At 43.3% G+C, this 22564-nt stretch overlaps 1 protein-coding gene across 1 annotated transcript in view; it reads right to left on the reverse strand.

Moving 5' to 3' along the window:
- LOC147883013 (vacuolar ATP synthase subunit H family protein) overlaps positions 1–22564 on the reverse strand; it is a 129530-nt gene that overhangs the window by 51323 nt on the left and 55643 nt on the right. The window contains exons 5-6 of the mRNA XM_087399385.1: positions 4549–4614; positions 4332–4449 (exon numbers count right to left, since the gene is read on the reverse strand). Of these exons, the coding sequence (XP_087255511.1) occupies positions 4332–4449; positions 4549–4614 (184 nt within the window). The remainder of the gene's footprint in view (positions 1–4331; positions 4450–4548; positions 4615–22564) is intronic.

Consider the following 22564-nt stretch of genomic DNA (forward strand, 5'->3'; position numbering starts at 1 on the left):
TTGGTCTTGTATCTCTTTTTCAAGAAATAAAGTGAGCCTAGATAAGGGGGGGGGCCGTCTTAGCCCCTCAACTTGTGTATTGTCATCAGCAAGTTTTGCAAATTTCAAATTGTGTATATCTCTTTATTGCTATACATATTCAGCAAATTGTCAAGCTTTGCCAAATCTCACATTCTCATGCAAACTCTTCCAGAATGCATCCATGAGCACCTAATAAAATTCTAAAGTTTGTAACTCCCTATCTCCAAGTTCTCAAAAAGCACTGATACATTTCCTTCTTAAAATTTTCCTCTATTGGAATGGTTTCCTCTTGGATGCTGATGTTGCGGTTGTTCTTGAAGTGATGCTGTTGTTGATCATGATTTTGATGCTGATGTCCACTTCTCTGAGGTGCTCTACCTCTCTCTCTACCTCTGTTTGAGACTGCAAATGCTTGCTCATTGGACTTGCCTTTCCTTGCTTAAATGGCCTAAGTCCTGAGTTCCTCACAAAGTAGCACCGATTGTATTTGTTCAAGTGATGGAACCTTCCTTTTTATGGCAATACTAGAACTAGATTCTCATATCTTTAACCTAGTCCAATGAGGATGACTTGAACCATCTCTGCGAACTCCATAGTCAAGTTGATTGTTGATGTCTTTGAGATTAAGTACATAGGCATCGTCAAATTCATTGTTGTGAAAACTCTCATTAATCTGTTTTTTTGTGTTAGAATTCTGTAAGTGTTCTTGGACTGATAAAGAGTAGAGAGAGAGAGAGAGAGAGAGAGAGAGAGACTTTTTTGTAAACTCTGGTCTATCTCATCCTGATGATGCAAATCTTTCTCGATCTCCTTTCTTTACCTTGATCCTCAATAGTAAGTAATAATTTCCTTCGAGCTCTTACGGATGAAATCTATTTGAAAAGTTCTATACAAACCACTAAGACACTTACAGGCTCGTTCCTCCTGTGACTTCTTTTCAAGAGTTTGTATCTTCAAGAGTGTGGTCCAAAATCTATCTATATCCTCCCAACAGACTGCTCCAGGCTGCCTCAAGTTCAAAAAACAGGCGCAAATAGCCTTCCTGTGCACCAACAGCCCTGGAACAGCAGCGCTACTGTTCCAGGCTGCTGTGTGAATTGAAAACAGCAGGCATCCTCCCTGCTAGGCGCTGTTCCAGCCTAGAGCTTGCAGTGAGCTGCATCCAGCAGATTCGTCCGCCTACCCAGTCAATTTTTCAGCCAAACAATCCACTCTTTGCTGCGAACTCTCTTACTGTGCCTTTCTCTACCTTCATCTTCCCTTGCAAAGCGTACAAACTTTCAGATACAGCCAGACGAATGAAAAATGAAATCCAAACAGTATGAATTCTGTCTTGCGGCCATATCTCCAAGAAAAACTATGAAACTCAAGCGCAACGAATTCTCTTCTCCTTCCTCTATCAGGATAAGCACTCCAAAGAGAATTTGTGCTTTTCCTCAAAGCAACAGGACTCCACACACCTCAAAGGTTGCTCTGATACCAATGAACCATCACCCCTTTTATTTTGATTTTTAAACTTTGTGAAGTGTAAATGTTATTGCGGTTTAACCTTAAAAGTTTAAGGTTACTCATTTCATGTGTTAATTGAAGAAATTATTGAAAACATGCTTTCACTAAAGCACGACTCTAACGAAGTGATAGTCCAGTAGGAGCGGGGACTCTCATAGACTTGACTCAACTCTAATACTCCCACATGAGCTAGGAAGAACTCTTCATCTGAAAAAAGGCATGCAGACAAGTAAAGTAAAAAATAGTAGTACAAAAGATAATAATACCTGAAAGAGTGTAAGAAAACTCAACAAGCGGTTTCCTAATACATTGTTTTTGAGAGCGTCAGCTCTTCATATAGGAGCGGGGACTCTCATAGACTTGACTCAACCTCTAATACTCCCACATGAGCTAGGAAGAACTCTTCATCTGAAAAAAGGCATGCAAACAAGTAAAAAATTGTAGTACAAAAGATAATAATACCTGAAAGAGTGTAAGAAAACTCGACAAACGGTTTCCTAATACACTGTTTTTTAGAGCATCAGCTCTTCATAAGAGGAGAAAATGTTACAACATTCGTAATGTAGGGTAACATTACTCCTAGAGATAGGGTTTTGTCACTTAGACAAAACCCCTCACTTCTCTTTTGTACTCACTTCATTTCAGTCCATTATTAAGTGCACTTACGTTCAGCTCACTCTCTCTCTCACACTTGCTCTCCTTTTGTTCACAGGAGCATCTACTCCATGCCCCAAACACTATTGGGGACCAGTATTTGGGGCATGGAGAGACATTCCTTAAAAACAAAATTGAAAAAAAATGGCTAGATGGCCCCAGGTGTGAGCAGGCGTGACTTTTGGCCCATCTGCTCACACCTGGGGCCATCTGGCCATTTTTTTCAAAAAAATTTTGGGGGAATGCCTCTCCATGCCCCAAACACTATTGGGGACCAGTATTTGGTGCATGGAGAGACATTCCCCAGAAAAAAATGGCCAGATGGCCCTAGGTGTGAGCAGGCGCAACTTTCCATCTAGCCAAAAGTCACGCCTGCTCACACCTAGGGCCATCTGGCCATTTTTTTTCAAATTGTTTTTTGGGGAATGTCTCTCCATGCCCCAAACACTATTGGGGACCAGTATTCGGGGCATGGAGAGACATTCCCGCAAAAACATTTTGAAAAAAAATGGCCAAATGGCCCTAAGTGTGAGCAGGCGCGACTTTTGGAAGTCGCGCCTACTCACACCTGGGGCCATTTGGCTATTTCTTTTCAAAAAAAATTTGGGAGAATGTCTCTCCATGCCCCAAATAATGTTTCCCAACAAATCAAGGACGTCTAATAGTTTTTTTTTTTTTGTGGGAGGGGGTCAAGATTGCCTAATATTTTTCCAAATCATCTTTTTTCTCTTTTACTTATTGGTGTAGGGTAACATTACTCCTAGAGGGTGGACTGGGTTAGGAAGCTAAGAGGCTAGGCTGTGGGTTTAAGTGGCCTAGAAGGCCGTTTATGCCTAGCCAGGACAATTAGGATAGATAGTGTCCTAGGTGTCCTTACTCGTTTAGCACAATACAATTGGGCAAGGAGGTGGCAGGATGCTTACCTTGAGGCTTTTGGTAAACGAGTCTCGGTATACGACAGCCAACATCTAGGCCTAACATTTGCCTCCACTAGCTAGTTCGGTGCATGAACAATGTAGGAGACATTACATGCTCCTCTGGGCATGCAAGGAGAATCGAAGTGCACATGCAATGGTGCACAAAAATAAGTGCAAGCTCTAAATGCAATCATTTATCCTTCCAATGAGAACTTGTACATTATTCACTAGTTTGAGAACCTTATGGATCCCATGCAAATAAATTTGTTATAGCTTTCAGCTAGATTTATTTCAGCTATGAAGGTCCACGAAAATATGGTATCGACCAAGTGGCGAGGACCAAGAGGTCTAATTTCTCTCCTAACTTAAATATGATGAGATTGAAGTTGTCAAAACCCATTATCTATCCCACAACAAAGGATTCATACCACGTGAATTTTAAGGAGAACACTAGAACGACACATAGCACCTAATCACAAGCAAGAGGTGGAGCTACACATGAAGGTACTAGCAAAATTGGAACATCCTCAAAACATAAGGATCGTATGTAGAGGCCCAAGCTGAAGAGGTGGAGGTAGAGGTGTTAGAAATGGTTGAGCAAGGAATAGTGTACACAAGACTCATAGACCTATATCCTGATGTCTCATTCCCATCCTAGGACATAGACATGTGAGTGCATATCCCAATTTTAATTCATTTGTTCATAGCATCCGTTACCACTTGGTTCCATCAAGACCTGAGGGCTCCATCAAAACCTATCGAGATCTAGGCTAGATAATTAGGTCATCTCAATAATAATGTCAACATTAGAGTTTAATCACATGGCCATAGCAATTATTAATAACATCTACACAATATCCACCTCAACATAACCTCATTGGTGAATGTCATCAATGACAACAAAAGTGTGAACACAATGCTGATGTTTTTGTGAGAGATCAACTTTAGGATTATTATGTATGTCCTTTCTTATAATTTTATCAATGGCTACATATTATCATAGGAAAATCCTAATTAGCAATATGAAAAATTTGCATAAAGACATTACTTTTTTCAAAAGTCATTCATGACTTCCAATATCGGTATCAAAAGTCTGGGTATTAGAAGTACAAGGTAACACCAATAAATGTCAAGTCAAAACTTGTTCCAAATGAATTCAATAAAAGTATACAAAGGCTGATAATAGTGCTTTTAAAATTGGAGAAACCAGCAAGCTATCATTAAAACTACCTGGTTGCATAGCCAATCAACAAGGCCTTTCAAAACATCATCAAGTGCACCAGGTGCTTGTTTGAATGTGGATGCTCCATTCAGCCCCTTTATTTCTTCTTCACTTCTGGGCCGAGCACTATTCATAAATCAAAGTATAACTATCATACTACTTGAAGACCAAATGGAATGATTGACAAACTAAGCTATATATCATATATTAAGAAATTTAACATACCTTATTATTACAGTCAATATCTTGCAACTCCTCTCTTGTATAAACCAATTCTTCTTAGCAAGCAGCCTGCTCATTAGAGTGTGTATGTCCCACGTCTAAAGATGTTAGATTCCCAACCTCTCACATGTAGCACATGATTTGTCATTCATAAACATAAAATATCAAAATTCTGTTAAGAAATTGGACCAAGTTAATCTATATTTGAGACCTTACCAATCATCTTCCACCACAACATGGTGTGAGCGCATATATTGCATTTCATCAATTTGAAAGGCAATTGTTTGTTACAAAAAAGAATACTTTAGGATGTTGGCCTTGTACATGATTTTATATTTTCCATTGAGCCACCTTAAGACATAAGCAAATCTTATACTCAAGCAAAAAATGTCCATCATTGTCTCTATTAACGAATCCTCACAATTATTATTATTTGTTAATTAATCAAAGTTTAATCAATTGCTAATTTGGTTGGCGAGACCAACATAAATATTGTCGGAGTGGTATCTTGTCTTCCTCTTAGTTTACATATTCTTTATTTCAAGATATGATTATGTAAAGTAGCTATACGCAAGCATCTAGCTACAAGCATACGTCTCAACACTTATATCCTACTTGGTGAAGCATAGACACACAAGAATTTCTGCAAGAGCTTGAAGAGTGCAAATGGTAGATGGATTTCGTTTTATACATCAACATCCTACCTCCCTCTCTCTCTCTCCTCACTCTTTCATCTAGAATTTCTTCTAAGGAGCTTCTTCCACAACATGCGTCACGTCTAAGTTTCCAGCCTTGAAAATCTAACTTTTTTGGTTAAGATTAAAGGGATGACAAGCAATTTGTACCTCAGAATCACTCCTCTCTAGTTTTTCTTGCTGTCTTCTTACAATTTTGGAAAAGGAAGATAAATCCTTAAAAGTCACAGCCATTTCAAGCAGCGTTTGATAGTTAGATCATATTTTACCCTTTAAGATGACCAATTTGCAGCAACACTTGTTAGAGTGTGCTGTGAAGCACATAAATGCAAAGAAAGGCAGAAAGAACAAGCATTCACTAATAGAACCTCACAATGGGAAAGGCACAGCAAGTGTGCGAGAAACAATATACACAAGACTAAACAAGCTTAAACCTATGTTAGTACAAAAACTAGGATCTCCACAACCATAGACGTGGCAAGCCAAAAACATTATATGCAAAATACATAGACAAGCAACCCTACGTGAGCTTAACTCATATTAGGAATTAAGAACGGCCACTCGTTGGTCCAAAAGGACAGAAAACTGAGCTTAAATTCTGGCACATTCTTTAATGCTGCAATGTAAAATTGAGCCACACATGTTTGTCTTCACATCTAGTGTATCAATGTTTATCAGATGCCTTATTTTTAAAAAGTCCTTTACAAAAACCGTACCATCACAGCTTGAATCTGGGCTTTCCCTTTTAAAATACAGCTTTTCCTCGTTTTTTTTAAGAACTCTTTTCCTTGGTTGTTCAAGCACTTGACCAAGGCATTCACAAGCACCAAAGGCTGTCCCTGTACTCAGCTTAGTGTATGGTTTCTTGATCAACCAGGAAATGCAAGAAGTGCATATGAGAACCACTAGCGCAGTTTTTGGTATCATAATCACCAACCCAATCTGAATCACTGAAAGCCCGCAACTCAGAGTCACCATCACTGGCATAGAACAGACCAAAAGACTGAATACCTACAAACACCTCAAACAACATGTTTTACAGCATTCCAATGATGTGGGCTGTGCATATACCTGCTCAGCTGGCATACACTGAACTCAGTAACTGGACAGGTATTGTAGAAATATATGAGGCATCCACCAGACTGACTGACTGTAATAGCATCAAATAGTTCACCTACATCACACATGGAAAGTCTCAGCCCTAGCTCCATTGGACTAGAAATGGGCTTGCAGTCCTGCAATTGACCTTTGTACAGTCCTTGTAAGTTGTATATACTTGGACTGTCTAAGAACAATCGCCTCATCTCATTTCATAAAGCCCCAGAGAGTGGTGTAAAAGCCCCAGACTCAGACATTTCAAATGAAGCTTCAAGACCTGCAAGTTTCTCTTCAGGTGTGCATGTGAGCAACATAAGATCCACATCCTTCTTGACATATAGGGTACTTTCAGTTGGTGGACTACTCTATAGATCCTAACTGGTCAAATATGTAGGAATCTTCTCATAATCCAGTCAACGGGGCTTGTTTGAGCCCATCAAGTGCCTTATGCAACTTGCATACTTTGCCTTCCTAACTAGGCATGTGAAAACTAACAGGCTGACTCACATACACCTCTTTATGCAGAGAAAGGCTGTTTTGATGTCCAACTCATGTACTTTCCACCCAAAATGAGCAAACAATGAAACGCCACATCTAATGGTGGTCATCCTGAAATTGGTCTCATCATAGTCTATCCCCCTTTGTTGAGAATACCCTTTCACAACAACTAACCTTGCCTTGTACCTGTCAATGGTACTGTAGGATTTTCTTTCTATCTTGTACACCCACTTTGTCCCAATAGCTTTCTTTCAAATGGGCAATTCTACCAGATCCCATGTATTGGTGTCTTGGATAGAATCCAACTCCGCCTTCATGGCTCCCATCCAATGCTCAATATCTTAAGCATGCTCAACATTGTCAATCCCTTCTGTATCACACAGTGAAATCAGCCACGCTGTATCAACATAGTTTGGTCATCCTGTCCCTCTTGCACCAGCCCTTGTCCTGCTTTAGAAAGAAAGAAAAAGAAAGAAAGAAAGTTTATTAAAAGTCTTCAAAATTCCAAAGGTCCATGAGACTTAAAGAACCTGAAACAATAAGCTGAAACGGTGGAGCCTCTGAGCGGGCATCAACACCCATGACAAAGTCAAAAAATCCATTAGCATAATCATACCAACACACAAAGAGATATCTCTGAGCTCGTCGAGAAGATGGAGGCTGGAAGCATTGTGATGATCATTTGGAAGCTGAAAGAGAGGTCAAGCTAAAGAAAGGGTTGGTGATGCATGAGGCTACAATGGCATACCTATGATAGTGCACTGATGGCTGTCGATATTTGTGGTCCGGTGTGGTCCCCTAGCTATGGCACTGCGACAAACATGTATATTTGTCACTCCCATCGGCCATGCCTCTGACCTGGTGAGTATGGAGGGAAGGTCCCGTAGTCAGATCTATGCCTCAACCCACTAGCAAGTCTTCCGTGACACTTGCTCTAGTCCTCGGATCCGCCATCCCCTAAGCCTTGCTCGTCAGTGCTGTCCGGCTAGAAAACTCGGTGATCGTGCTCTCAGTGGAGTCTACCTATACACCCTAATCTCGCCTATGTGTCCTAAGCAATGCTCCTTGTGTCGGACGACCTCATGGATGAAATTTGCCAGGCATCTCTGATCTAGGGAAGACAAGAAACTAGATAGGGGTCTGAAACCATCCTTGAAGAGGTAGTGGTAGGGGCCTCGAATCTCATAGTATAGAGGCCATCTGGAGGTAAGTGCTCCACCGACAATCTCCTTTTGATCACACACAGCGCAGATGTGACCCTTTCTGGGTATGCCCTTAGTGTTGGAAAATTATAGGTCACCTCCCCATCTGTGAGCACCCAAATGAGGAGTGCATCAGGGGGCTGTACCTAGGCTTTGAGGGACTGCCACATGGGCAGCATAGTGGCTGCCATGTGGGCAGCATTCAGACAAAGGAAAACAAGAAGGGATGTACCTGGCAAAGAGGCATCTCCGGGTGGGCAGATCTCAGGCAGCAAAGTCCAGAGGCTATCCACGGATGGAGAGGTCAGAATAGCGCAAGGATTCCAGAAGTAAAAGGCAGCAATGAGATGGTGGACGGCGACAGCGGGTGTACAGCTGTCCATAGCAGGCTGTGACGAATGGTTAGGAGCAGATCAAGGGCCTAGAGGGGACCAAGACATGTGCGGTTGCCTAGGGCCAGTGGCAACCTGCCACATGGCCAGGCAGGCCTAGCCAAACCTCTGTTTGTGTACCCCCACCCAGGGGGGTTTATGGGAGCAGCAAAAGTCGGGCGGGGGCTGATTAAGTCGGCCCATTTCCCCCCTACCAGTCGGCTGTTTTGGAGGGGGCTTTGCTTCTATATAAAGAGGCCATTTGGGCCTCCAACCTCCTGGTACAGATCACAATCACGTTTTGGACATAGGGATTAGCTCGAAACCTAAATTCGCAGCAACCTGCCAGGCTTTGGGGGGCTGGAAAACGAATCGCAATAATAATTGGAGAGGATTCCCGTGTTGGAATCAGTCGCATCACTGAGGGGAAGGCATGGAAGATCTGAGAAAAAGTGAGAAAAAGTGAATCGCACCAAGAAGAGGCATCTGGGAGATAGGGGAGAAGACAGTACACAGCACTAGGGCCCAAAAATAAGGGCTGGACCCCCCCGAAGGTCTTTATTGCAATAGAATAAACTTGTACAACTTGCTCTGACAAGAGCATGGAGCTGAGCACAACCTTGAATGAATCTAGGAGCTTTGAGGCTCCTTCTTTTATACACCTCGCCTAGCTAAAAGCTAGACCTGCTTTTCTAAAGCTACTTTTTACAAAAGCTACGCTTTCCTGCTTTTACCCCACCTCAGGGCAGCTTTTATGCTCTTTTTAGAACCCCGTGAGCCCTTCTTTAATTGTGCCATCTCCAAGGTGTTTTTTGCCTTGTGGGACCTGCTTTTGCCACTTGATCCAGCTTTTTGAGCCTTTTAGCACTCTTCCAAGTCCTACACAAACTCCAACACTTTAACCCATTAAAGGTTAGCGAAATGCATGCATTCCTAGTTCTCGGACTAATCCTAGTCCCTTGTGGGCGTCCCCACAGTTCTCTTTTACCAATGCAAAGCAAAGTAAAACAATTAAACTATTCTTAGTTAACCAAAGTCAACAATCTTTGACCGAAGTCAATTCTAATAAAGATTATACTTTATTTCTTGAGAGAAGTACCAGATGGTGACACAAAGAAGCTGCAGACTTAGCTCACAAGGTGCTGCCCACCTAGGCTGACTACCCAAGCGGTAAGGTGGAGAGATCACTGGACAGAGAGTCTACATAAGCTCAAAGGAGCACGTGGGCTCAAGGATCTAGAAGAGCCAAGGTAATAGTAGTACAACTTTTGGTAAGGACTAAGAACCACAGTTTGGTGGGAACTCAAGCCTTTTGGTTATTATATCCACTTGTGGATGAAAATATCATTTTATTGGTGCTATATCTCTCTTCAATTCTTAAGCTTGCAAAATGCTACCCTTCCACTGTAGATCTTGAAAAAACAGCAAGAGAAGAACAGAATTCAGTTTCTTGTGGCTGAAACACCATGCAAATACCTCATACAAAGCTAGGGGAGTTGCCCCATGACTGGGGTAGATAGAGCCCTCAAAATCCTGGGTCGACAAATCATATACACGCAGACTGAAAAAAAAAAACTGATTCTTGATCATCCAAACTGAATCGACCAATGCAGCCTTGATATACGGCCAACAAGCTGCTAGCAAGGAGGGCAACCCAACATGATCCCCCAACCAAACCAGTTTCCAAATTGAAGCAATGTAAAATCTGGCCATCAGGCCAACCTTACACACCGCCACTTCAAAGCTCAATCAATTAAGGATAATTCCAGAGATAGTACATATAAATTCATTTACCAAAGTATTATGACATTCTTTGGTTGTTTGTTTTAGTTGGTTTTGCACTAGCGAGGTCATTTCTTGAACAAAGTAATTAAAAAGCCTAGTGACAAATCATCCGAAGGAAAATGGCTAGGGAGAGAGTAGTAATAAATGATCAAGTGGATTCTAAAGGCGATACTATCAAAAATTTGAAAAGATTGGGATTTCAAGTAAGATTTAGCACTTTGGGACTTTAGAATAGATTTCAAAGTAAGTGTGAAAATCCACACTTTTCGAGAATGCAAATGTGTGCAATGTATGCAGAATTTGAATGCCGATTGGCCCTCCAATGGGGAAGAGCGCCCTCGTGAGAGTACTTGTTTCTTTTTCGACCTACATGCAAGGTGGGAGAGAGATGACGGATGAATGCAATGTGGTAGAAAGAATGCAACGTGAGATTCACAATGAAAGGGTGATACCCTTTCATTAATGTCCCTTGAGATCACTCAAGTTCCATCTTCCCATTTACACCTACGCTTAGCCTATGACCCATGCATCTACCATTCAATGCACCTTAATGCACCCTTCCCTTCCTATTGCCCCTAGGACCTAGACACGTGTGTGCACATTTTTATTAATAGAATAAGTATCACATGTCCAAATTCGATGCCGTCTGAAGCAGTGTGTTGAGAAGACACTTAAAATGACCTCCTTTCCCTTCTCTTTCAAGCTTTTCTTCTTGTATTTCTGCTGTAAACTTGTACGCTCCGTTTGGCCTACTTGTTTTGAGCGGATTGGAGCTCTAGATACCGTTATAGGGGGTACTTGATGGGTGGATCACCCCCTTAAAATCTTATTCCGATCCGACTTTCCGTTGGGGAGAACAGGGGATCCCTTTTCCTCACGGTTTAAGGATTTTAAGGGTACATTCACATTTGGGGGGGGAGGGGGATCATTCACCCTGTGAGGACACCCCGTTCATCGTTGAAGACCAGAAATTTTCAGAAAAAATCCCTTGTCTCAGAACCTCGAGATCGGTCAGTCGCGATCCTTTTCCGCAACCTCTCTTGCGACTTCCGTCGTCCGCAACTGTCGCCCTCTTCTCGTCCCGCTCGTGGATCGTCACCGCTCTGATACCAAATGTGAAAATCCACACTTTTCGAGAATGCAAATGTGTGCAATGCATGCAGAATTTGAATGCCGATTGGCCCTCCAATGGGAAAGAGCGCCCTCGTGAGAGTACTTGTTTCTTTTTCGACCTACATGCAAGGTGGGAGAGAGATGACGGATGAATGCAATGTGGTAGAAAGAATGCAACGTGAGATTCACAATGAAAGGGTGATACCCTTTCATTAATGTCCCTTGAGATCACTCAAGTTCCATCTTCCCATTTACACCTACCCTTAGCCTATGACCCATGCATCTACCATTCAATGCATCTTAATGCACCCTTCCCTTCCTATTGCCCCTAGGACCTAGACACGTGTGTGCACATTTTTATTAATAGAATAAGTATCACATGTCTAAATTCGATGCCGTCTGAAGCAGTGGCTCCAGCTCGACTAGTCCTATCTACTCAGATGATTCACCGCCATAACAAATCGGTCGGTGTCCATCATAAATACAAATACATGTTACACCATTGGCGTATAACATAATAATAATGTTTTAATGTCTACTAATCACAGATTAGTGATTTCTCTTGTCATGACACTAAGCATTAAAATGACACACTTGAGGTTGGTATACGGCCTAGGGGTTGTAGTTTTAATGGAGTTTATATACTCCAATCTTTGAGTTGATGAAAAAATATTAGTCTAAAGGAGCCAATCCAAGAAGTTGAGCTTCTAAGAAAGCTCATGAGGTGCCAACCAGATCCTCAATGTGTGTTGTTGTAAGAGATCCTCTCAGATAACTTAGTTCACCTCGTGATATGTGAGCGGGATGGAGGGGAAGCCAATGCTTACATGAAGGGGGGTAATCTGCCTATTGGAGCCCCAGACTCTCAAACCATTTGCACCTACATGCATACTAGCACCTTTTGTTACCCTGAATTACCAAAGACATGGATGAAGATAGGGCTAACTAGGATAGCCTATGTCTAACCGTAGTGCAAGGACCATACTGTAGAGGCACATGATAACCTGGAATGCTTCATCAAGCTGAAGTGGGGATTTCCAAACTTAGCCAAGACTATCTGATGTGGGACAAAAGGCTTACTGTGGATCATCCGTGAAAGCATTAGAACTTGAAGTGTCTCTGATTTGTCTGGCCTCCAACAAAGACTGCCCCACATGCCCATTGGCCAGACTAAAGAGTCAAAGAGAAGAGACTTGGTCCATGGATCCTAGAAATGAATTGAAAGCACTCGCGCTTGAGTCTAGCAAGTGTGGTGTATCCCTTGCTCAGACGGGCCTACAACGTTGGTCGCATCGTGAAGATCGGACAGGGGAAAGAACCCCCAAGTATGTATACCTCCACTGGTAACCCATCTCATGCCTTCCCGAGATGTAATGAAGATCATGACCTTCGTTTTACCAAGGCTGACTCTCAAGTCATGTCTCACATAAAGTATGAAGTGCATCCGAGTGTCGCTGGAGGCCCTCTATTGAGGATGAGTGTAAGATTTGCATATAGGAGAATATTCTGGCTGCCAACCTTTCTAGAGTCCCAAAGAAAGTCTCAAGCTCGTCTATATAGAAGCGAAACAAGGTTGGTGATAATGCAGAACCTTGTCTGACCCCATTAGTGCTCATAATCTCCTCTGCCCACCCTGCACCTGTCCGAACCCTCCCTCATAAAGTGCCAGGGCCTAGGGGCAAAAATGAGGCCCTTGGGGGCAACCCAAGGCATGGGCTGCCACGTGGCAAGCCCATGCAGCCCCACTTTGGAAAGGAAGGCCTTGGGCAAGGAAACGGGGAAAGCAGTGACGGACGAAGAGCATAGTGAGTCGTGGGAGATGGCGCTTACAGTTGGATCCTGCAGAGGCCATACAATGGTACAAAATGCCTTGGGAGTGAAGCAAATGGCCATACAGGTCTCTGGTAAAGGCTGCTGGTACAGAGCTGCTGAGACGTACGGGCTGAGCGGAGTAGTCCGTACAGATTGTACGGACTGCAGAACGCTGTAATATGGGCTCCCACAATGTGCTTACGTCGTCCTTGGGTGCTACTACAGGCGTTCCTGTGACTTCCTTGCCAAATCCAGCTTCGTTCACACAAGTCTTCCATACAACTTGTACGGGCTTGTCAAGGGGCTGGTGTTGGCCTTTTACTCAGCTCATGTGAGCTTTTTGCTGAGGTTTTGGGCTACGTGTACAAGCATTTGGGTCCAGGGTGCTGGGAGTAGCCAACTGCGAGGCCACGTGAGCAAAAAGCTAGCAGAGAGTGGTGCATTGGCTCGTACAAGAGCTTGAGATGCACTTTGGGCTGGAAAAGGATTCATACATGCTCTCTAGTGATTGGCTCGAGAGCAGAGGACCGTGTTTTTGGAGAGACTTGCTTGGCAGAGTGATCATAGTGAATGCTTGCAGAAATGGTTTGTGCGTCTGAGCACCGGGGGCAGCCCAGTTATGCTTTCACCCATTGTTTGGGTATCCCGGTGGATCAGTGAACATTGGTGATTGATTGGGGGAGCCTGTGGCCTTGCTTGGGCTGTAAATAATGGCTCCCATGTTAAATGCAGGTGTTTGCACCGAGTATGGATGCTTATGGTCACATGGGTGTGATAGCAGAGCCCCGCAAGGCTAATGTGTAGTGTTGGTTGCTGTAATTCGATTACAGCGAGACGAAAATCAACAAAGATGTCTTTTTTTTTCCCAAAAAAGAGACTTCTATTAAGAAAGAAAGAAACTCGCTAGAGCAAGCTCTCAGCGAAAATACAACACCATGAAATCATGAGGATAAATAAAACCCCCTCAAAGTGAGGTGGAAAACAACCAAGGCTGAGGGCGAAAGTGCCACCTCAACCCTGTAAGAGTCTCAGAGAAGAACGGAGAGTCCTTCCATTCTTTGAAGAAAGAAGCCCTCCTAGCTGAGGCTGCACGGGAGTCTCCCTGTATCCTCATCCATATGGCCATCAAAGTATGTACGGTATCTGTCCAGATACTAGCCAAAGTGTGCGAGGGATGAACCTGAGTACCCTCCATAGCCTCTGTACATCTGGCCCTCCAGATATGCCAAGATGCTATGCTCGCTAAAATCTCCCAAGAAGTATCCACCGAGACATGTACATCTGTAAAAGGAAGGTGCGGTACCACATCCAACAAACAGGACTCAATCTGATGACGTCGAACCAAAATGACCCGAGAGGAGGCAAGTCTCTCATAGAATACGTGAGGCCCTGTAAGAGAAAGCCAAGCCACTGAGCCCCATGTCATAAAGAATGGGGAGTGGGCAAAGTGACTGAAAATCCTGGCTACCCCCATCCAAATCATCCTCGCCTGTCTGCAGTCCCATAAACAATGCTGAATAGTCTCCGAAGCAGAGAGGCAACGAGGGCAACTACGGTCGACTCCGAACCTGGATCTCCAAAGGTTCACTTCAATCCCACCATGGATAGAAAGCCAAAAGAAAAGAGTGATCTTTCTATTCCTGTGGGATTTCCAGAGTCTCCTCCAGAAGCACCTCTGCAGATCCGCAGTGATATCAAATGTCTCCCAATGAGGAACTCTGGAAGGTCTCCAACCTCTACCACTAAGCTGAAATCTCCTGGCATTACTGACCGTGTAACGAAAGAAGGGGATGCTCTTCTCTCGATGCCCTGCGTCAATCCACTCCCACTCTCCAGGGTCCCACTGCAAATACCTAATGGGAACTCCCCCATAAATCCAAAGCCTCCAAGACCCATGGAGAGAAGCCGGGGGTCTGGGTCGAGAAACCACTCTGAATCTGATCCCTGCACCCAAAGAAATACAACCCTGATAGGCTGAAAAGCAGACTCAAGCAAGATGTCCTCTATGGATCTGAGCAATCTGCCACCATCCTGCACAGTAAAAACCAAAGCATCCTCCTGTGCATCTCGAAAGGCCAAAACTTGAAGCGGAACACCGCCTCTCATAAAAGTACCTGCCCAAGTGGAGCAAGTGAGTGGCATATCATCTGTGTCTACCCACTCTTCTGGAAGGGCTGCCTCAATCTGCAAGATCCTCCCTGCACTCCCTCTGAGATGTCCTGTCAACTGAGACTTGGTCTCCTCTGAAAGCCTCCGGAAAGCTTTCCAACACCCCAAAGATGATGCATGTCCCCTCTCCCACCTGGACCACTGCATGTAGAGTGAGGCACCAAGTGGTCTGCCATGATCATCTAAAATACTGTCATTCCACATGATGGGTTGCCTATCAATCTCTTCACGAGAGGAAGGAGGAATCCTCCGAAGAGTGCTCCTAAAATTGGCCCATGCTTTCAGAATGGCAACCATGAGAAGGGACGAAGGTGATCTGAGGTGTGTTGTGGTGAAGATCCACCTAATACTGATCATCCATTCTCATCCTGAAGAAGGTGTGCATCTCTGAATGTTGCTAATAAGAAAGGCCTTCCACGGTCCCTTCCCTGGCATAAGTCCCCGCACCACCATCTTACAAAGTAAAGCTCTGCACTGCAAATCTGGATCAATAATATTGAGACCCCCTTCCTGTGTGGGGAGGATGAGGGTCTCCCAAGCCACCCTGGCTAAGGTATCTGTTGTGCCATCAAGCCCACTCCAAAGAAAATTTCTGATCAGTCTCCTGAGCTCAGTGATGCAGTCCCTAGAATAGCACTAGCAAGAACAAACAAACCAGGCCGTGGCAGTTCTCCCTAGATGAGCAAGAAGAGCAATCTATGCATAAGGAAGCCTTCCAAGATGACCAAAATGTTGAGGCACAGCAAGTGGTAAATGATTTTGGTGTGAGTGCCTCTTAGTCAAAAGGTCAAAAGAGAGGACCCAAGGTTCCTTGAGCTTATGCACTCCTTTGAGGTCCAAGGAGAGAAAGAAGCATTCTCATTCAGGGGAGCATACTAGGGTTCAAAAAAAGCCATTTGGAGTGAATCCATTGGATGGATCCTGGTATGGTTGTGCATGGCCAAAGGGCTGATTTTTCAGAATTTAAATCAGCTCTTCCCCAACCCTTCATGCATCCAGGGTATTTGTATTTCAAGTCCAAGACAGCTTTCAGGACTAGCTTTGGATTGTATGAGTGGGCTTATGAATGCTCCTGCCACTTTTAATCGGATGATGGATAGAATCTTCCATGAGCATAGGGCTTTTGTGGGCACTTTCTTTGATGACATGATTGTGTACTCAAAAGATGAGGCAAAGCACAGGAAGCATCTGGCAATTGTGTTTGCGAAACTCAGCAAGCATAGGCTGATTGTAAAAGCAAAGAAAAGTGAATTCGTTATGCCTGAGATTCACTTTCTGGATCACATTATCTCAAAGGATGAGGTGTGCATGGATCCCGCGAAGATTGAAGCAATCCGCAGCTGGCCACAGCTTAAGGAATTTGCATGAAGTACGAAGCTTTTTGGGCTTATGCTTGTACTATAGGCAATTTAACACCATTTTGCTGAAATTGCTTCACCACTCTATGCTATGCACAAGAAGGGAGCATCCTTCGTGTGGGCTGAAAAACAAATTGTAGCATTTGAGATGCTAAAAGAAAAGCTTACTACAGACCCAATATTGATCTTACCAGATCTTCGGAAAGCTTTTCACGTCCAAGCTGATGCATGTGGAATGGAGCGTTCATTATGCACGAAGGACGGGTAGTGGCCTATGAGAGTAGAATTTTGCTGGATGATGAGAGACATCTGGGCATTTATGAGAAGGAAATGCTGGCTGTAATTCATGCCATTGCTACATGGAAGCACTATTTCATAGTGCAGACAAATCATCAATCTTTGGGATATTTCCTCACTCAGTCAAAGTTATCTGAGAAGCATATACGATGGGCCAATTTCTTATCCATATTCCACTTTCAGATAGTGCATGTGGAAGGTAAAAAGAATGTAGTGGCCGATGCATTGTCAAGGAAGCCTCAGGTTTCCGCAGTAACCATTGCTTACCACAGTGAGTTGGATGCAATGAAGGAACAATATGCTCAGGATGAGAATTTCGCAAGGATTTATGACCAGCTATCTAATGATCAGCGGCATGACCATTATACTCTAAGAGATGGCTTCATTATGATGCATGGACGCCTTTGTGTCACAAAACAGCTAAGGTCAAAGGTTATAATAGAAAGTCATGCTCCACCATATGCAGGACATAGAGGCATTGATGCTACGGTTAAAGCAATGTAACACTTTTGCATCATCTGCCAAAAGGTCCAGTTTGACAGGTTGAGGACACCTGGATTGTTGCAGCCATTGCCAATTCCAGATAGACCGTGGGAGAGCATTGCCCTGGATTTTATATTTGATCTTCCTAGGATGCCTACGGGGAATGATGGTCTCTGGACTATTATATGCCGGTTCAGTAAGCAAGCACACTCTACTTTTTTTTTAAATGAAGCTCTCAGCTTAATGGAAATGTATATGTAAAATCCGTACTTATTAAGCTTTCATGTTATTGGGCTATTTAGTTAGATGTGGCTCAATAGTAATAACTAAATAATCTCATTCATTCATCTATACATAATTTGGTAAATATATTGCATTAAAAATTATATTAAATGATTGACAATTTTTTCCTTTGATAATTATGGTTTCACCATATAATCATGGTCCTTGGTCAGACTAGAGAAATGTCTTTGCTTTCTTTCTACTTGCAGGTGGACTATGATCTACATAAAAATCTTGGGGAACCCCCTTGATGATTCTCTATACCTTAGACTTATGGATTTGATGAATGGACACTTGTGGAAGGGTATGCCCTTTCGACGGGACACTTGCTATGAGGCACAACCCTTCACAAGAGACATTCTATTGAAGAGACACTCCCATTGTAATGTACCCTCTCATCAAGGGTCACACCCTTCACAAGGGGTACACACCTCTTCATGCACATACACTTTGGAGTACACACCTTTTCATGTGACTCTTCACTCTCTATATAAGAGAGGCCCAACTGCATGGATGACACACTACAGACACTCAAGCAATACAAATATTCCTTGTTCGCTGCTATTTTCAGTCTTCTTTCTGTTCCTTAGCACATTTCTAAATATAGTAAATCTAGGATTTCTTACAGTGGTATCAGAGCAAATTTCGCTCCTGCCTGTAGGAAATGCCCCCCACCTTCTAGTGCCTAGCTGATCATATTTTTCCGCTAGAAGGATATCCACGCACATTGTGCATGGAAGAGATAAAGAGAATGGGCGTAAAATTTTTTAGCGCCAACCCCACCTAAAGTCATCAGTGTGTGGGGGTTAAAGGTCACTGTGCCTTTACCCCAGTTATGTACAATACTCAAACACATATATAAATGAATGAAAAAGAAGATTAGGGTGGTTCTGCACCCACCAAAACTTGTGTGGCTCTCTGTTTCTCTCTCTCCCTCTTCCGTTCTTGCTTCCGTTGAGAGCACTCTCAACTGGTATCAGAGCCCGGGTGATCTAGCTGAGCGTGCATGAATGCTTGAAGCTCAGCAGCTCTGTGGGAGGAGGGAGAAGCTCTGTGGGAAGCTTTGTGGGTGACTTTACTTGCATCCGAGTGTGCAGAGACCTTGGAGGAACTTTGAAAAAGTCACTTAGGCTTTGCGAAGTGGTTTTGAGAGCCTGTTAAGTGGTTTCAAAGAAAAAGTCGTTTTTTGAGCTTTTCCCTGTTCCGTTCGATGACAGAGACTCCGTATTGACTTGTAGAGGCAACTATTGCTTGCTTTTAGTGTCCACTTCACTTCAGGAACTTGGAAACACCTTCATTCTTGAATCTGGGGTCATTTCATTGGATTTCTGACTCACTGTGTCAGTTCCTACGTTTTTTAGCCCGGGTGTTGAAACTCAAGTTTGGAGCAACCATTTGCAGATCTGTCAGTTCCGGTGGACTCAGGAGGTCCTAAAACTTCTATGTTGCTCATCATTCGCACTCCAGTGGAGTTTACAAACAGCTCTGTTTCAAAAAACGTTTTTCAGCCTGTGTGTTGGACCCAGTGATTGAGACCACGGTTTCCAAAACCGTCTATCCCATTGCGTTCCGGACACCCAAAAACCCCTACCTAACAGTTCTTGCGCGATTCGGTGGAGTATTTTCACAGTTACAGATCTCTGTGTATTCGATTTCGTCTCTCTGTTATGCATTTTTCATTCTAAGGTTTTGAAACCTTAGATTTATGCCACATGGCAGTGGATAAGTGTTGACTCCCATTTCTCACTCATCGGTTGGGATTTTGGAGTTCCGGCAGAAGAGAGATATTTGCAGATTTTCTCGCTGAGTCCAATTATGCAATGGCGCCCATGTTTTGAGGCATCTCAGGTTCTATTTTCAGTAACGGTCATTACCGTGGGACCATGATTTCTTGAGCATACCTTATGCAGATCACTCTGGTTGCAATTTAAGCAATGTGCGCTCATTCGTGGTGTGTATTTGGTTACAGTGGATGATTTATAGGCCATTTGGATGCATTGCGGTCCTTATTGGATGCGCTGATAGGCCCAAATTGCCTTGTGGGATGCTATTTTTATGGATGCTTTGCACATGGATGCTACTTTATGCTGTGGGACAGCTTTGACACATTGCAGGTGATGCACTGATAGTGCTATGCTCTCTTGGATGAGATATTATTAATGCATATGCCAGTGGACGGTGTTTATGCTTGAGTCATTTAGCACTTATTGGCATTTTGGATTGCCATTGCAGTTGGCATTTTCTTTTGGGCCAGATTTGCTCATATGGATGCATAGTATATGCACATGCATCAGATGCTTTGAGACATGAGTTTCGGTGATATTTCACTCTATTGTGGCATACACATTTGGGTGCACCTGGTATTTGGTGTGATTCTCTCTTGTATGCACTAGCATTTGGGATTTTGTTTTATTTGCATTATGGCATCCTCTTCCATGTCTGAAAAGGAGTTTTTCAACATTAAAAAGTTTGATGGGACAAACTTCTCTTTGTGGAAAGAACAAATAAGGGATGTGCTTATTCAAAAGAAGCATATTAAACCCTTGGCAGGGATTGAAGCCAAGCCTGCAAATATGTCTGAGGATGATTGGAATGAGTTGGATGCATTAGCAAAGTCTACTATTAGACTTCATCTTGCAGAGTCAGTTTATTTCACAGTAGTAAATGAGCAGACTACGGAAGATTTGTGGAAGAAACTATGTGCCACTTATGAAAAGGAAACTGCCTCTAATAAAGTTTACCTCATGAAGAGGTTGTTTGAGCTGCAGATGAGGGAAGGGGTCTCCATTACTTCTCACTTGAATGAATTCAATATTATTTTCAGCCAGCTTCAGGCTCAAAAGATGAATTTTGATGCGGAGACTAAGGCAATATTTCTCTTATGTTCATTGCCATCCTCATGGGATACCTTCCGTACAGCTGTCAGTAACTCTGCACCTGGTGGAGTACTGAAATTTGATGATGTTATGGGTAGCTTGTTGGCCGAGGATTATGGGTAGCTTGTTGGCCGAGGAGATTAGACGGAAGTCTATGGACGGCAACAAGCAGGATGCAGCCTTAAATGTGTAAAGGAGCAAATCACAGTTCAGGGGGAAGTCCCAAGAAAGAGGGAAGTCTCGTAGCAAATCCAGGGCACGGAACATTGGAGTGTTACCACTGTGGCAAGAAGGGCCATATGAAAAAGGATTGCTACAAGCTGAAAAGAGAGCAAAAGGATAAGAAAAAGAATGCAAATTGGGGTGCAAATCAAAAGGAAGAGAGTCCAAGGGAGAACAAAGGAAAAGTGAAGATCGAGGAGATCAATGCAGTCACACATGATAGTGACAATGACGTTCTCTTCATGTCTAGTTTATCTGCAGAGTTGCTTACCACTTCAGATGATGCATATTCCCAGGATTGGATTTTGGATTCTGGTGCTTCATTCCATGTTACTCCCCATAGGGAATGGTTCTCCACTTATGACAGTGGAAAGACAGGTTGTGTGCATCTTGGAAATGACTATGCATGTGACATAGTGGGAGCATGTGACATAGTGGGAGCATGTGACATAAAGTTTTCTTTTGCAAATGGGTCTACATTTGTTTTGAAACATGTGAGACATGTGCCTAAGCTGACCAAGAGTCTTATATCAGTAAGTCAGCTAGATGATGCTGGTTTTCACACCACTTTTGGCTTTCAGAGTTGGAAAATTCAGAAGGGCTCTATGCTTTTGGCTAGGGGTGCCAAGTGTGGGACTTTGTATCCCTTACATGCATCAGGGGTATTTGATCATGTTGTTGCAATAACCGAGCAGCCAAGCACTTCTTTGTGGCATTGCAAGTTGGGGCACATGAGCCAGAATGGAATGAAACTCTTATGTCGTTTGGGTTATGTACCACATTTGAGTTTCTCTGATTTTGAATTTTGTGAGCACTGTCTCTATGGGAAGCAGACTAAATCAGCCCATAAAAGAAGGGGAAAGAAAGAGTTTGAAAAGCTTGATTTGGTGCATTCAGACGTATGTGGTCCCATGCCTACACGGTCATTAGGCGGGGCTGAATACTATGTGACATTCATTGATGATGCAACTAGGAAAGTGTGGACTTATGCTATAGCTCGGAAGAGTAATGTGTTCCAGATATTTCAGAAATGGCTGGCCTTGGTTGAGAATCAGTCAGGTAGAACGCTTAAATGCCTACGGACTGATAATGGTGGAGAGTATCTCTCTCATGACTTTCAGCATTTCTGTGATACCTGTGGGATAAACAGGGAGCTCACATCCCCTCATACTCCAGAGCAAAATCCAGTTGCTGAAAAGATAAACCGTACCGTTCAAGAAAGGTTGCAATGCATGCTTTCCAATGCAAGTCTTTCTGGTGGTTTTTGGACTGAGGCAATGAAGACTGCAGTGCATGTGATCAATAGATCACCTAGTAAGAGTTTGGATGGTGGTATTCCTGAAGAGGCATGGAGTGGCAAGAAGCCCTCTTACTCTCATTTGCGTATATTTGGGTGTGAGGCATATGCACATGTGCCAAAAGAGCTTCGAAAGAAGCTAGATCCTAAGTCTAGGAAATGCATCTTTTTGGGTTATGGTGAAAGTGGAGAGATGGGCTATCGTCTCTGGGATCCAGAAGCAAAGAATATCATACGCAGCCATGATGTAGTCTTCAATGAGAAAAAGATGCATAAGGCACCCATGAGGGATGTGGAAATGAGGAGAATCACTTTCCAGGATGTGAATCCACCTGCATATGTTGATAGACAGCAAGCTGTCCATGCACCAAATGTGCTAGAAATGGTACCACCAAGTACTCCCACAGGTATACAATCAAGGGTAGATGATGGATCATCTATTGGTGGAAATGATGAGCCAA

The sequence above is a fragment of the Dipteris shenzhenensis genome, chromosome 28 (assembly GCF_047967505.1).
Source record: "Dipteris shenzhenensis isolate YYH24624 ecotype China chromosome 28, Dip_SZ_1.0, whole genome shotgun sequence".
Classification (NCBI taxonomy): domain Eukaryota; kingdom Viridiplantae; phylum Streptophyta; class Polypodiopsida; order Gleicheniales; family Dipteridaceae; genus Dipteris; species Dipteris shenzhenensis.